The sequence below is a fragment of the Kwoniella mangroviensis genome (assembly GCF_000507465.2).
Source record: "Kwoniella mangroviensis CBS 8507 chromosome 1 map unlocalized Ctg01, whole genome shotgun sequence".
Lineage (NCBI taxonomy): Eukaryota > Fungi > Basidiomycota > Tremellomycetes > Tremellales > Cryptococcaceae > Kwoniella > Kwoniella mangrovensis.
In genome coordinates this window covers 13,067,181-13,080,428 of record NW_027062533.1, presented here as the reverse complement: position 1 = coordinate 13,080,428, position 13,248 = coordinate 13,067,181, and the positions used below count along the sequence as shown (strand labels likewise).

At 46.2% G+C, this 13,248-nt stretch overlaps 4 protein-coding genes across 4 annotated transcripts; 3 read left to right on the top strand and 1 right to left on the bottom strand.

Moving 5' to 3' along the window:
• Positions 1-1,210: 1,210 nt before the first annotated feature.
• I203_104949 (uncharacterized protein) lies at positions 1,211-1,741 on the top strand (the record flags this gene model as incomplete). The annotated part of the gene is made up of 1 exon (XM_019143470.2): positions 1,211-1,741. The coding sequence occupies one exon, from the start codon at positions 1,211-1,213 to the stop codon at positions 1,739-1,741; it is 531 nt and encodes a 176-aa protein (XP_019006519.2).
• A 337-nt stretch (positions 1,742-2,078) lies between these two features.
• Positions 2,079-2,375, top strand: I203_104948 (uncharacterized protein; the record flags this gene model as incomplete). The annotated part of the gene is made up of 1 exon (XM_065517655.1): positions 2,079-2,375. One exon carries the CDS (start codon positions 2,079-2,081, stop codon positions 2,373-2,375), a length of 297 nt encoding a protein of 98 aa, XP_065374473.1.
• Positions 2,376-8,045: 5,670 nt separating this feature from the next.
• I203_104947 (uncharacterized protein) lies at positions 8,046-10,692 on the bottom strand (the record flags this gene model as incomplete). Its single annotated transcript, XM_065517654.1, has 6 exons — positions 8,046-8,888; positions 8,945-9,055; positions 9,116-9,524; positions 9,667-10,006; positions 10,077-10,248; positions 10,591-10,692. The coding sequence occupies 6 exons, from the start codon at positions 10,690-10,692 to the stop codon at positions 8,046-8,048; spliced, it is 1,977 nt and encodes a 658-aa protein (XP_065374472.1).
• A 1,171-nt stretch (positions 10,693-11,863) lies between these two features.
• Positions 11,864-13,059, top strand: I203_104946 (uncharacterized protein; the record flags this gene model as incomplete). The annotated part of the gene is made up of 3 exons (XM_019143472.1): positions 11,864-12,153; positions 12,328-12,604; positions 12,757-13,059. 3 exons carry the CDS (start codon positions 11,864-11,866, stop codon positions 13,057-13,059), a joined length of 870 nt encoding a protein of 289 aa, XP_019006521.1.
• Between the last annotated feature and the right edge of the window lie 189 nt (positions 13,060-13,248).

Genomic DNA, 13,248 nt, shown 5'->3' with positions numbered 1-13,248 from the left:
CATACCATCATCAAAAATGGCATAGTACATCCCCACTTCACGTCGCTCGATGATGCGTTGCAGCCTTACAGTCAGGTTGAACGTGGTCTGGGATGAGCCTATCTTTGAGACGCCTTTTATAAGGGAATACGATGACCACTGTAAATCTTGACTAGAGCTAGTGCAGTCCAGCTAAAGTCCGATACTATGATGGTACAGGAGTTAGCAGAGATGTGCAAATTTTGAAGAAGCGAACACAACTTCTCATTACTTCGTATATCATAATTACCTCGACTTTTCACACAGATCAGCAACATACACAGTACCTGAGCTAAAATACCCATCAGTGCGTCAGTGGACAGTGCAGTGACTGGCCAGGACAAAGGACCTAGTTGTGTATATTCATATGACATGTGGTAAAGGAATCACGGGATATGTCAAGTAAGTCAAATCAACGTATCCAGGAGACATAAGCTCCAGGTACGTGCCTTTGACAGCGTAAGCCGATCGAATTGGCCTCGGTGGTTTCCATGCGTTTTGAGAGATGTGCCTTTTCGGGGCATAACGATCTTATCTCACTCTGAGAATACCAAGATGTATGGTCTCCTGTATCGGAGTAGAGTTACCACGCACCGGTTTTGTTGGCCCCATTGCAAGTAGGAAGGGATAGAATGCGGCTACGCCATCGAGCTGGGAACTGGGACATGAAGGATCGTAGGCACAAGGCAGAGGGTCATTTGTGGCACAACCTTAACTTGGAAAATCCAAGTTCGATGCAGTAAAAAGCGGTCTTGTTTCCATCTCATGTCAGCTCATCGCCATCGTCCGGGCCGTCCTCCGAGCTCATACATGACTCGTGGCTTCTACGAGGCCAAGATCGAAACTGTTTCATGTCCATGCTAGTGAAGCCCCGTGATAGCGGTATCAACTGACAATATCTGAGTGGTTTGACAGTGTGATAAACGGGTGGTGTTCTCATGTGAAGCTGTGATTCTCTCAACTTGAACACATTCTTTCAATACGACTCATTATCCATAACGTCTCTTCTACCACTCTTGCTAGCTTGAAGTTGGGAAAACCTTATTCTCTCTCAACGTCCACTAATCACAAACTCCTTTCAGATATCCGAGCAACACAGTGGGTTTACCTAGACTATGATCACAGGATGATGTAACGTCAGCTCACTGTTTTCTCAGCACAGTATTATATTCCATTTCATTCAGCTCTCGATATGGATACCTACCAGTCCCAAGCACTGTCTCACTCCAGAGAGAAAACCGATGAATCTTCGTCTAATCTGCTAGACTTCTCTTGGCTCGATACTCTTTTACCCTTGCCGATTCCTTCGATCAACCCCGACCCTGATAACCAGCCAACGTTATCTTCAATTGACGTTCTCCCCCAATCTTACTCACTATCCCTGCCCTCCAATACCAAGGACACTTCGACAGCTACCGAAACATTGCCAACCGTCCGAATTCCCCACGCTACTCACTCGTCTCCTCGCCCTCGAACACATGCTGAGGGTGACACTCAGTCCGTACCGCTCGTGCAAAATGAACAAATGCTTGTCATGCTACGATTTATCGAGGATGAGCCTATCGTCGGTGACGGGAGATTAAAGGCGAAAGAGCATTGGATGAGTCAGGACACAACACTGTGCTGTAGGAAGTTGACGGTAGAGGAAGTTGAATATCTAGGGTTGATACCGGTAGTAGATGATGTTGGTAGGAGGACGGGGCATCAATACTATACCAAGTGAGTCCTGAGGTTTCATCACAACGATTTGGTTCACGTCTCGATGGATCAATATGCTAATATCACCTGCTTTTCCACTTTCAAGGTTCCCAAATCATATCATGAAGGGTCGTACAGGTATTTCCAAAGGCCCTTTGATATATTGCGAGAGGAACGGGCTGGTATATGTCAAGCAAAAGTGCTCAATTCACCAGACGCACCGTAATTGCAAGCCGTATCATTCAGGCATCAGTGTAATTCCGATCCCCGTTGATACTCACCATGCTGGTCGGTCGAACGACAATCAAATTTCTTTACCACTCTCGCATGATCCATACGAATATAATGATCACCCAGTCTCAATGTTGGATGATTTCTGCTTCAATCAAGACACGTACCTCCACGATCCTGCGTACCTCGATGATCCTGTGGATACCCAATCTGTCATCGGACTGACTGTAATTCCGTCCACTTTCAGTTCTGGACCTTTCGAAGTATCTGCTCCGACACCTAACGAAATTGCTGCATTGAGACAGGAGCTCCAGGATGCTCACTCCACCATCGAGAGGATGACAGCTGCTTTGTTGCTCTTAGGAATGCCACCTGAAGATATAGTGCAGCTGACGACGAATTTCGAGGATACAGTATCACCTAAGTAGAGAGATTCGAACATTATGGAAGTATTGATTTGAATATATTTAACATACAAGAGATACGGAGATAGTTCATAGTAGTGTTTGTATACAATCTATTGAAAAGACCACCGCTCGTCTCAAAAGATCGCTCGAAACATGCATGTATTCGTGGCCCGCTGGCCGGGCCTATACTATCCATTAAAAAGAACTGCTTCACACTGAACTGACGATTCTGTATGGTATTATGAGACGAAAAAAAGTATGGGCCACTTGGGTCTGCCACAAGCGCCGCACTCCCTGTTCACAACTCACATGACCGCTCCTTCCCGTTTTTTCTCATGCATCTCTGCATTTATGATTCTCAAACTGCACACATATCATCTTGAGATGGGGCTTCCTTGGATATCCACAAAAATTCGAGGTGAAATAGCATATGAAGCGACTCGCTCAGGTCTGCCTAGAAAGCTGAATGTACTCGATGATAGAGCTATCAAGCTGTCACAATGGTTGGCGTAGCCGGTCGTAACCATTGAACCACAAAAGGGAACAATTGGGAATTTTAACAGCTCGGAATTTCCGCCGGCTATCTAGGCAACTGAACGTCCTGATTGACCATTGCCGTCTTGACACAAGCACCTTGTGAAGAAGGACAAGAAGCTATCAATCAAGAATGCGACATCAGCACTTCAGGAGATCGACATCAATGTTTCTGATAGAACAATGCGGGAATCGATAAAGAGGACTCATATGATATGGAACCTAGCACCTGAAGAGCCATATACATCAAAAGACACACTCCTTAAGAGATACAATTGGTCGTTAGAATACAATGGCTTTGATTGGCGGCGAGTTATCTACGTAGACGAGACACAAATCAAGCTGAATTATACCACAAGAGAATGGGTTTGGACAGAGGAAGGAGAGAAGTGGGATCGAGGACGTACCAATACCACAGTGTCAGGACAGGGCTCGGGAGTGATGATATGGGGAGCGATTTGGTTGAATGGGAGATCTGAGTTAATTAGGTCTGATACCAGTGAGAGTACCGGTCAACATGGAGGGGTCACCGCCTACATCTATCGTACACAAGTCACAGAAGGACCGCTGAAGGAGATGTGGAAGAAGTTGAGAGGTCAATGGAGCCAGTGGGGTACCCCCTACATCCTTGAGGATGGGCGTACTGTACACAAGAAGGAGGCAGCGGCAGCGGCACTTTGAAATGGATTTAGATTCATCAATCACCCCCGCCTATTCTCCCGACCTCAATTCTATCAAATACTGCTGGGCCTGGGTCAAAAGGCAGTATGCCTTACTCCCACACCGTTCTACTTCAAATGACCAGGCTTTTGAGGGGCTACAACAGATCTGGCAGGAGAGGCCCCAATGATCATCAATAATTGTGTAGAAGGATTGTTCAGAAGACAGGAGATTGTTAAGAAAACTCAAGGTTGGAGTTCGAAGGAAGATCCTGTATGCATCTATCTTTCGTTTTTTTTTCTGTAGAATGGGATGCTAAGAACATCTTCCTCGATTTTCAGAAGGCTAGAAAGTGAACTGAGAAAGATATTCATGTACATGTTTGGCTATAGTCATGAAATGCACGTTGTGGCAGCTTCAAAATGGCCCAAACTTTTTTCGTCATATAATACAGTTCATCACAATGCGAAACTGTGACATATATTCAGATTCTGATATGTGCGGTAACACTCGTTTGAAACCACTGATTGCTTGACATTGTCGCCCCGGGTTCCCAATTATGTGTTTTTCACGAAGGAGTGCTGCTAGGCTCGCGAAATCAAACGTGACTCAAGGTGGCTCTGTGGGGGACGACTAGGGTTCTACATAAGTACAGTATCGTATGTACTTCCTCTCTCGACTTCTCCTCATAGGCATTATATACATATATTCAACACACTGTACCCAGATACCACCTCAAAAAAGAAAAATGGCAGCAAGTCAGCAAGTTGATTTCGAGCGTGCGAATTTAACAGGCATCAGGATCTGACCTCGAAAATTGTCCGGCATCGTTTCTTTGACCTTTCTGTACTACGAGAATCTATAAGGGAAGAGGCAGGGGTCACAATTGTAGATGACAGGGTGAAAATGGGTTCGAGTGCTCAACGTGATTACATGTTTGTCACTGGTGTGCACCTCTGAGGGTAAGAGGAGATTATGATCACCTGCATGACTCAGGTACATCGAGTCTCACTTTGATGCGTCTGTCAAGGGAGAGGTCACTTGACACAACACAGCTTGTAGTCCCCATAGACTCGACCGATCGTGTCGGCTTATTGAGCGATGCCAAGAGGACAACCCCGCTGGTTGAGGAAGGGCGATGAAAGGCCTGTCGCTTCTGTCTTCAAAGGCACGGGATTGTCGAGTCTTGCTGAATACAGTAGTACTTTGCGCCTCGAGCAAGATCATCAGAACAGGTGATCGAGTTCGAAGGACTTAGCCTCCTCAAAGTCGCAAATTCAGGATGGTCAAGACAAGCTTCCAGCCTGTAGGCGAGAGGATTCGCTCAAGATCGGAGAGGGACGGTGGAAGAACGGAATTATGGGTCATGGCGACTTCACCCCAGCCGATGCAGCGGTTTGACTATGAGCTTAGGGAGGCTATGAGGAGGCCAATAGAGATTGGTGATCCCAGGTTTACGTCACAGTTCTCGTCTGAATACTTTCTGCAGATCAGATAGTTCGGTCTGGTTGGATTTCAAGCTGTACGACCATCTATATTGTGCGCCCTATACTCGCGTTCCTAAAGCATATCGACACCCTACCTCCATCTGATCTTCGTGAGCGCACATAGGAAGCATGGCCAGACGCTCACTGTATTGTACGACCATTACTTGATGCCAAACCTTCCTTTGCATCTCTCTTGCCTGAGAATTATAGCAGACCCGAAGGCCTGACCAGTATCATCTCCCATACGAGTGTCAACCTAAAACAGCATCTTGGGTCATACCTAAAGGCACACCGACAATGAGATACAGAGCTCAGCTCCAACTATTGAACAAGAGTGTGAGTGCTCAAACCGATAAATGCAGTAGTATATCCAATGTTGACTCGCGCAACCTGAGGTGGTCGGTGATGTACGGTTATTTGGTATCCGCGCTTGCTCAGTGGCGGTTCAGCACCGAAAGGATTTGCCACTATATCGACGCAAAAAGAGTCCGACTGATGAGATATGCATATAACATGCATGGCACATGTGTTTGAATGTAGCATATGGCAGCCCAAGGCATTCCCGGGATGCATGCAAAGACATCTGTTGATTGACGCGTGAGGTGCCAGCTGCGGTCTACAGGGTCAAAAGGGACACCCCATTCTATACTATTCTATGGTATACTATTCTAGTCTATACTATATCTATACTATCCTCCTTACAAAATACTATTCTATATCTATATCTACTGTATAATATCTACTATCTGTTATATCATACACTGTATATCTGCAGCTAGATCTATACATTTAACATGCTATACTAGATCTACACATTTCATACGCTATACTAAATCTACACATTTCATATGCTATATTAGATACCTTGCAAGACGTTGTATGTAGATAGCTGAGATAATGCATTAAACTACAGTATATGATCGTGTATGGCTTGATATCGGTTTTCTTACTACACATTTCAATCTTTCTCGCTATACTCTATGCTCTTCCTCGTTCTCATTCTCTGCTTGCTAGTTTAAAATAGATATATATTGAAAGACAAGAAGCGAAGGGAAGAAACCATGATAAAAATATGTATTTAAAGACAAGAATCGACAGGAAGGAACCATTGAAATAGATATGTATTCAAAGACAAAAAGCAACGAGCACAACTCATTCAAATGAATATATACATTCAAAGACACGAAGCAACGAGCACAAACCATTCATAGCAGAACGACAGAGCAGCAGAGGTACAGCATGTAAGCGCGTCGAGACGAGGCGAGCTGTGGATGCGACTCCAGTCACGCTTCACACGCTTGTCGATTGTCTCCGGTGTGCTCTCGGCTTTGATGATACTACAGCAGAGACAAAGATCCAAGTAGTAGGAGCAACCAGCAATGAGAAATGCGTAGGAGCAAAGACCAGGGGACACCGAGTCGGCAAACGCAGAGCGAATGGCGATGATATTCCCACCAGTGTAGAGTGGCAAATGCGCACCAACTTCAAACAAATCGTACACCATCCCTACGAGACCAGCGGGAGACTGATCTTGCTTACGTTCACAGCAGGCGACTCCTCACCACACGACTCACCACCCGCCGCCACACCACAGGTCTACAGGACTCGACGGGACACCCTCTTCTCGTTACTCTATTCTATGCTCATTGTCTATTATCTATTCTATCTACTATGTGTTATGTTGTTTACTGTACCTATTCTAGATCTTTATGTACATTATGCTATGTTCGATACCTTACTGATTGCACTAGACACAGGTCCTATGGCTTGGTATTGTTTTTCTCGCTTCACTAAGCTCTGTGCTCTCGTTTCATTGTCTGCTCGCTATCTTGGAATAAATATCTATTCGAAGAAAAAGAGGGAGCACGAACCATTCATAGCAGAATCACGAAGCAGCGGAGGTACAGTATGTAAGCAACGGTAGGCAACGGGGGGACGAGACGGAGTGTGATGGCGACCGGACACAGCCAGGTTCACTCACGCTGCACGCGTTTCGATTGTCTCCCGTGTGCTTTCCGCTTTGATGATATTGCGGCAGAGACAAGAGTCGAAGGAGTAAGAGCAATAAGCATATGCGTATTTTTCATACTGTCCTGTGTCTCTACCCAACTACTCTCTTTTCTACACTCGCTCTGTTGTCTGTTCACACTTCCCTCTGCTCGCTCTATATTCTATATATAAGAGAAGAAGGAGACAGTAGGGAGCGAAGAGGGGCATGGCAGCACAGGAATCGAACAGAACGAAGGCATCGGCGGCAGACCTGGATACGAGGTGTGCACTCACGTATGCCAGTATCACTTTGTTCTGTATACCCTCTGCCGCTGCTCTCCTCTCACTCGGAAACATTTCTGCGAGTTAAGAGGGAGAGAGAGAGAGAGAGAAGAGGTAGAAGAAGAGTGAATTCGATATGTGAGCAAAGAGAGAAAGAAGAGGCGAAGGGAAAACACTGCCAAAGTCCCCTCCAGTAACCGACTCGACCGGATAAAACGAAATGACAATGAGAGATACCACTGTCACCTTGCATGTTTGCAGACTCGGTCTTGGCGTACTCCCCCTCCTATGTATGAAGAGAGGAAAAAAAAAACCTTACCGGAAAGAGAAGAAAGACATTCAACACAGGCGAGAATCAACCGATCGCAGCAATCAAAGTGAACAGCAAAACACAAATGGATAATCAGCGAAAACAACGGGACAACGTCGAAAAGCGTAGCTCGTGACCTGGCGTTGCGCTGTCCCTGCCACTTTTTGCTCGGCGGGTCCCATACGGCAAGAAGAATAGACAAGAACGAATGCGCCGAGGGAACGAGGTTTATCCTTTACATTGACAGTATGAGGTACATTTATGTTGGGTCCGGCTCAAGTGGAACCGTTGTGGTCTCGTTTAATTCGAAGGATCTTACAGACATGATGCGACAAACCCAAATGGGACACATCGAAAGTGTTAAAGGAAAAAACCCAAATAGAAATGATAATTTAGAACAACGTTAACAATTCATGCCCAGCTCCTAACCTACAATTCCATTTCCATCGCCATACCGTTCCACCCCTCCTCCCCCTCAGCCGGTGATCCCGTACCGCCATTCCTCGTGCTTCTCGATGGATCAGCTTCGACCGAACTTGATTTACCTCTGACTTTCGACCAGTCTTCTTCTTCATCCTCTTCATCTTCCGGAAGGTCCGCTGCGCCGGAACGAACCGAACTGGATGGTACAGCCGTGTGAACATTTCCAAACATACCCCCTCCCACTAGCCCAACCTTGAATCGATTCGGTATAGGCGACATACCCAACGAGGTGGGCGTACCACCACCGGCACCGACAGACGCAGAATGGAAGTGTAGTCCTGACATATCAGGAAGAGAACCTATCGAATGGGGTGTACCGGGCATAGCGACTCCGTGGGCAGAGGATATGGATGAAGAATGTTTACGGCCATTCGTTGGAGCGATTCCCATGGGTCGACTCGTACGCGGTGAACCAACCCCAACCCCATTAGAGTAGCTGTTCCTTATTCCTAAACCACTACCGTTCTGAATGGCCGGTATATACGGTTCACCAGCTCCCATCGACGAAGTCGTGGAATCTGAACCAGGAGATGATTTCCTCTCTTTACCATTAGGTCTTTCGGCCAAAGTACCCAGACTCATAGGCTCACGCAACGACGAAGGTGTGAGAGGTGCGATGACTGAACTGGGTGGTGAGCGCAGTATCGATGGATCTCGCATAGCTCGTGATGAAGATCTCGGTCGTCCGGCCGCCTTGCCCTCCAAGATAGCAGGCCAGAGCGATTTATCGTTTGGCAATGATCGACCAGGGTTAATCGTTGGATCGAGATGAGCCAGAATGGCAGCCGCCTACAAATTCGTTTTTGTCTATGAGCACAGTGCTTAATCAGTGAGAAGTGACTCACCTCAAGCATCTGTACCTGTTGATGTTTGCTCATACTCAAAGCTGTCGGTTCTTTCCAGTGAGGCGAATGTTCCCATCGATGCTTGACCAGACAACTTGGATGACGGTATTCCTGGGAACGCACAGTTCAGTACCAAGTCACCACTGTATGTAATGGATAAGCTTCACTCACCTTCTTACAAGTTTCACACTTGAACACCATACCCTTCCTCCTACCTTTCACACCACCACTACCGGTCCCCAAAGCGAGTTTCGATATTTCTCCCTCATCATCTTCGTCCATTTCTATATCCGCACTTCCACTCCTATCACTGCCGGGCTTGATCTCCCCATCATCATCTTCGTCACCGTCAAATTCCATATCAAGTTCGATATCCTCGTCTTCGGGATGGACCGGACGAGGGATGTTACTGCGAGCAGGCAACGAAGCTGGTACAGCAGATGCTGTACGGTGAGATAGTGCGGGTGCAGAGGGGCGTCGGTCGGTCTTGGTAAAATCGAACAATTGTGGGACGGGAGATCCACTTATGGTAGGGCGACGATTGGGAATAGGCGTTGAATTGTTGTATGATGAACTCCTTCTATGCAATGCAGCGTAATGGATCAGTAACAACTCGTCAAGGGGATAGACATCCGACAACGGTCCCGATATTAACTGCGATGAACAGTCCTGCAAACACATCATGGAATTGGTTGAAAGCAGAGATCTACACCCAAACTCACATGTCTTTACCCATCCCTCCCAATCCCAAACTTCCTTCTCCAGACGGTCCCGTCAGTCCCAACTTTCCCCTTCCCAGTACACCCGTTGTCGAGCTACTCATCCTACGTGCTTTAGGCGGATTATTACCATTCTCTTTCTTCTCCACGCTGTTATGCCCATTACTGGTACCATTGACATTGGCCGTCGGTGGTCTCGAAGCAGACAAGAACGAGGTGGTGTGAGCAGGGACAGAAGAAGGAATAGCGTTGGAAGTGGATTTGGAAGGTGGCATGGCAGGTCTGGAGCTTGAAGGATTCACTGAATTTTTGGAAGGTGCATTCCCTGATAATGAAAGGAGATCTACATGATAACCATTTATATCAGTGCAAGTTCGACTTTCGTTTCGCGTCTGGAGAAAGAGCAGACTCACCGAAAGCATGAGCATGCATGTCGCCGTCATCTTTACCGTGTTCGCAAGGAGGTAAGAAAGAAGGATGTAGAAGGTCGTTTTTGCCCATTGAAAGATTGGCGTTGTTGTCGCTGGTGTGATTGGAAGCTGACTTAGGCGACAGTAGCAATCCTGTCCCAGGAAGAGAAGCCGGCTGTATTGGTAAATGTTCACAGTTCGATAGAAGGAGGGAAAAAAAATTGGGAAAGAGAAAAAAAGTTGGGATTCAGATTTATCGTTGAAAGGAAGAACGATTGAAATTTCCAGAAAAGCGGTGTGGTATTATGCAATGGTATGTCGAAGGGGAGAGAACGTTGTGTTTGCACACATAGACAGATGGTACACGACAATAGAAAGCAAGTTCACACATACATACACACAATCATCAGCATTGATTCTTGTGAACAATAGGAGGATAGGAATAGGAATAGGAATAGCTCGGGGACGTGCGGATTATCACGATTTCGGACTTTTTGGGGAAATGAATAGGACATACCTCTGCCAAGGGAGTTTCCTGAGGAGGTGGTGAACGCCATTGATGGTCGAATGTCGAAGAGGTGGACGTGGAAGCTGGCGTGGGTGGTGTGGGTACGGCCATGGTGTATGGTCATACACAGCTTGGTAAGGGAAGGGAAGGGGGGAAGATGAGTGAGCTGGAAAATATGGTGTTATGAGTCAGCACTTGACAGTCGTCATCTGAGCGCTAGCCATCGCCCTTCACCTCCGTTCTTGCACTCACAGTATCTGCAATGTGTACTGACGATGCTGCTGATAGATAAGTGATAGTGACAGTGACAGTGACGGTGATGAAGGAAAGGATAGTGAAGGTGTGAGATGTCGAAGTGAGAGGTGGTCAGGGCACGGTCAGTCAGGTAAAAGGGAAATTATATTTCCAAAAAAAACCAAATCAATCGCTTGTTCAAAAAAACCAGTACGGTCGGGAATTTTACCGATCTCCCCACACTACACACTACTTTGAGTACATGCATACACCATTCCACGGCTGACCCTGAATCATCACAGATCACAGAATCACGAGCATAAGACTGCTTGCAACAATTTCAATCTACCAATCTACCAATCTACCAATCTACCTACCAATCTACCAATCTACCAATCGAGCATCTCACTTTTACCTCATGATCTGCTACTACCTGCTACCAGACAAATGTGGGGGACATCAAGCAGACATGTCATGGAGAGGGTATCCTTCCTTGGTAGGAAGGTTGCGTAAACTGTTATTTTACGTGTGACTGCTACTGCACGTGATTCCAAGGTCTGGATTGCACAATCAATTGGTCTTGCTTTTGTGTCGGGACTGCATCGATTCATGCGATGCCTCGTGCCGAGTTGCAAACCATTTCAACTTAGCTTGCATCATTTGCTGAGCAGCAATTTACTCCGAGAGCGGTCCGGCCGATCACCGGCCAGGTCATGCGCTAAGAAGAGAAAAAAAAACTACTTTCTTAACTCTGGCTAGTTTCGATCCAGCGACCTCAAGGTTACGAATCCACTTGTATGGTGGTTTCCCTCTTCGTTTCTTTGTTTAAAGATCAACTTATGAGCCTTGCGCCCTATCCTCTGAGCTACAGAGTTGTGGTCGGCATGTCACGTGGTCTGTGCAATTTCACATGTACATATACCTTAGTCAAAGAGGAGGTCATTGCCGGTTGAACAGATCCAAGACAAGTGGATGAAGATTTGTTGATGATATTTGTACACCTGGTACATTTCACTTAACATGCATTGTTCAGTCACATTGACGTGCCATGATTCTGTCCACCCCTTCCGAAGCGGGTCCTTCTCGTAAACCATCCGCTCCCCATCCTTCAACCGCAATATCAACGAACAAACGTCAATACCCTCCACCTCTACCACCCATCTCAAAAAGTAAATCATCCTCAACCCCAACATTGCCGTTGAAGACATTACAAGGTGTATCGAAGACAAGAACCGATAGTACGAAAGATGGATTTGGAAGAGAGGTGGTGTTCGTCACGAGGAAAACGGGCTTGGGCATGTTGATGGGTAGATGCAGGAGTCTAGTCGTCGATGAAGGGTGAGTGTATCATCATATCATCAATCTGTAAAAAGAGATCTACCATTATTCTTCTTTGCTCTATGTTGGATCCGCAACGACTATCCACTACTATCAAGCTCGTACACAGCTTCTGTCAGACTCGCAAATATCTCTTGATAGTGAACCTAGCTGACGTGCATCACCACATACTAGCTATACATCTATCCGATTACACGCTATCGGGGCAGCCATCCCTCAAGCATTACTCCTTCTCCATGCATTGCTAGATCTCTTACCTTATCCCACAGGAGAGAAAGGAATGTGGTATGAGATCAAAACTGGTTCAGTAGAATGTATTGATGAGATTCCACCGTCAACTTCGAAGATCAGTGAAAAGGAGGATGACGCCGAAGCGGAAGAAGGAATGGAATGGTTGAAAGATGTTGGAGCTCTAGAGGAGGATAAGCCGGAGCGAAAGATTCGTATCAAAGTGAGTTCTCACCGTGCTCTTCACATGTGCGCCGTGTGCGTCCTCTGCATAAGTATCGCTAGGATCGATAGATGAGGTCATATATTTATGAACCCATGCAGAATTACTTGGAATATACATTAGACTAATGTCGATCATCTTAATCGTCCTAGTCAACGATACAGATAGATCTCCATATATCCCCTCGACCCACCTCGAAGAGGAAATCAGTAGCTCAACCGAATGACCAAAGTGTCAGTGCCAAGAAGACCAAAACCAGCAAGCGGAATAGACCGAGTAAGAAGAAAAGACAACAACTGGCTAGCAAGAGGGTAGAGGAACGAGCGTTGAATGATGAAGAGGAAATGATGAATATTCAGAACGATCATGAGAACGGTAATCAAACAATATCAGGAACGATAGTGTCGTCTCAGGAAGAGGAAGAAGAGGAGATTGAAGAGATCGAGATGCGATGATTCCCATATCACACTTGTCATTGTATCGTCTCTTGTCTTTGCATTCCTACGTATATCATGTGAATACATTCTGTATTCTTTCTATGCATGTTGTAATTATCTTGTGATGCTCTGAGGCGGTAAATAATTCACGATGCGATCCGGAGATACGGATGTCAAAGATGTGGAGTAATAGCAGAGCCCAGATAT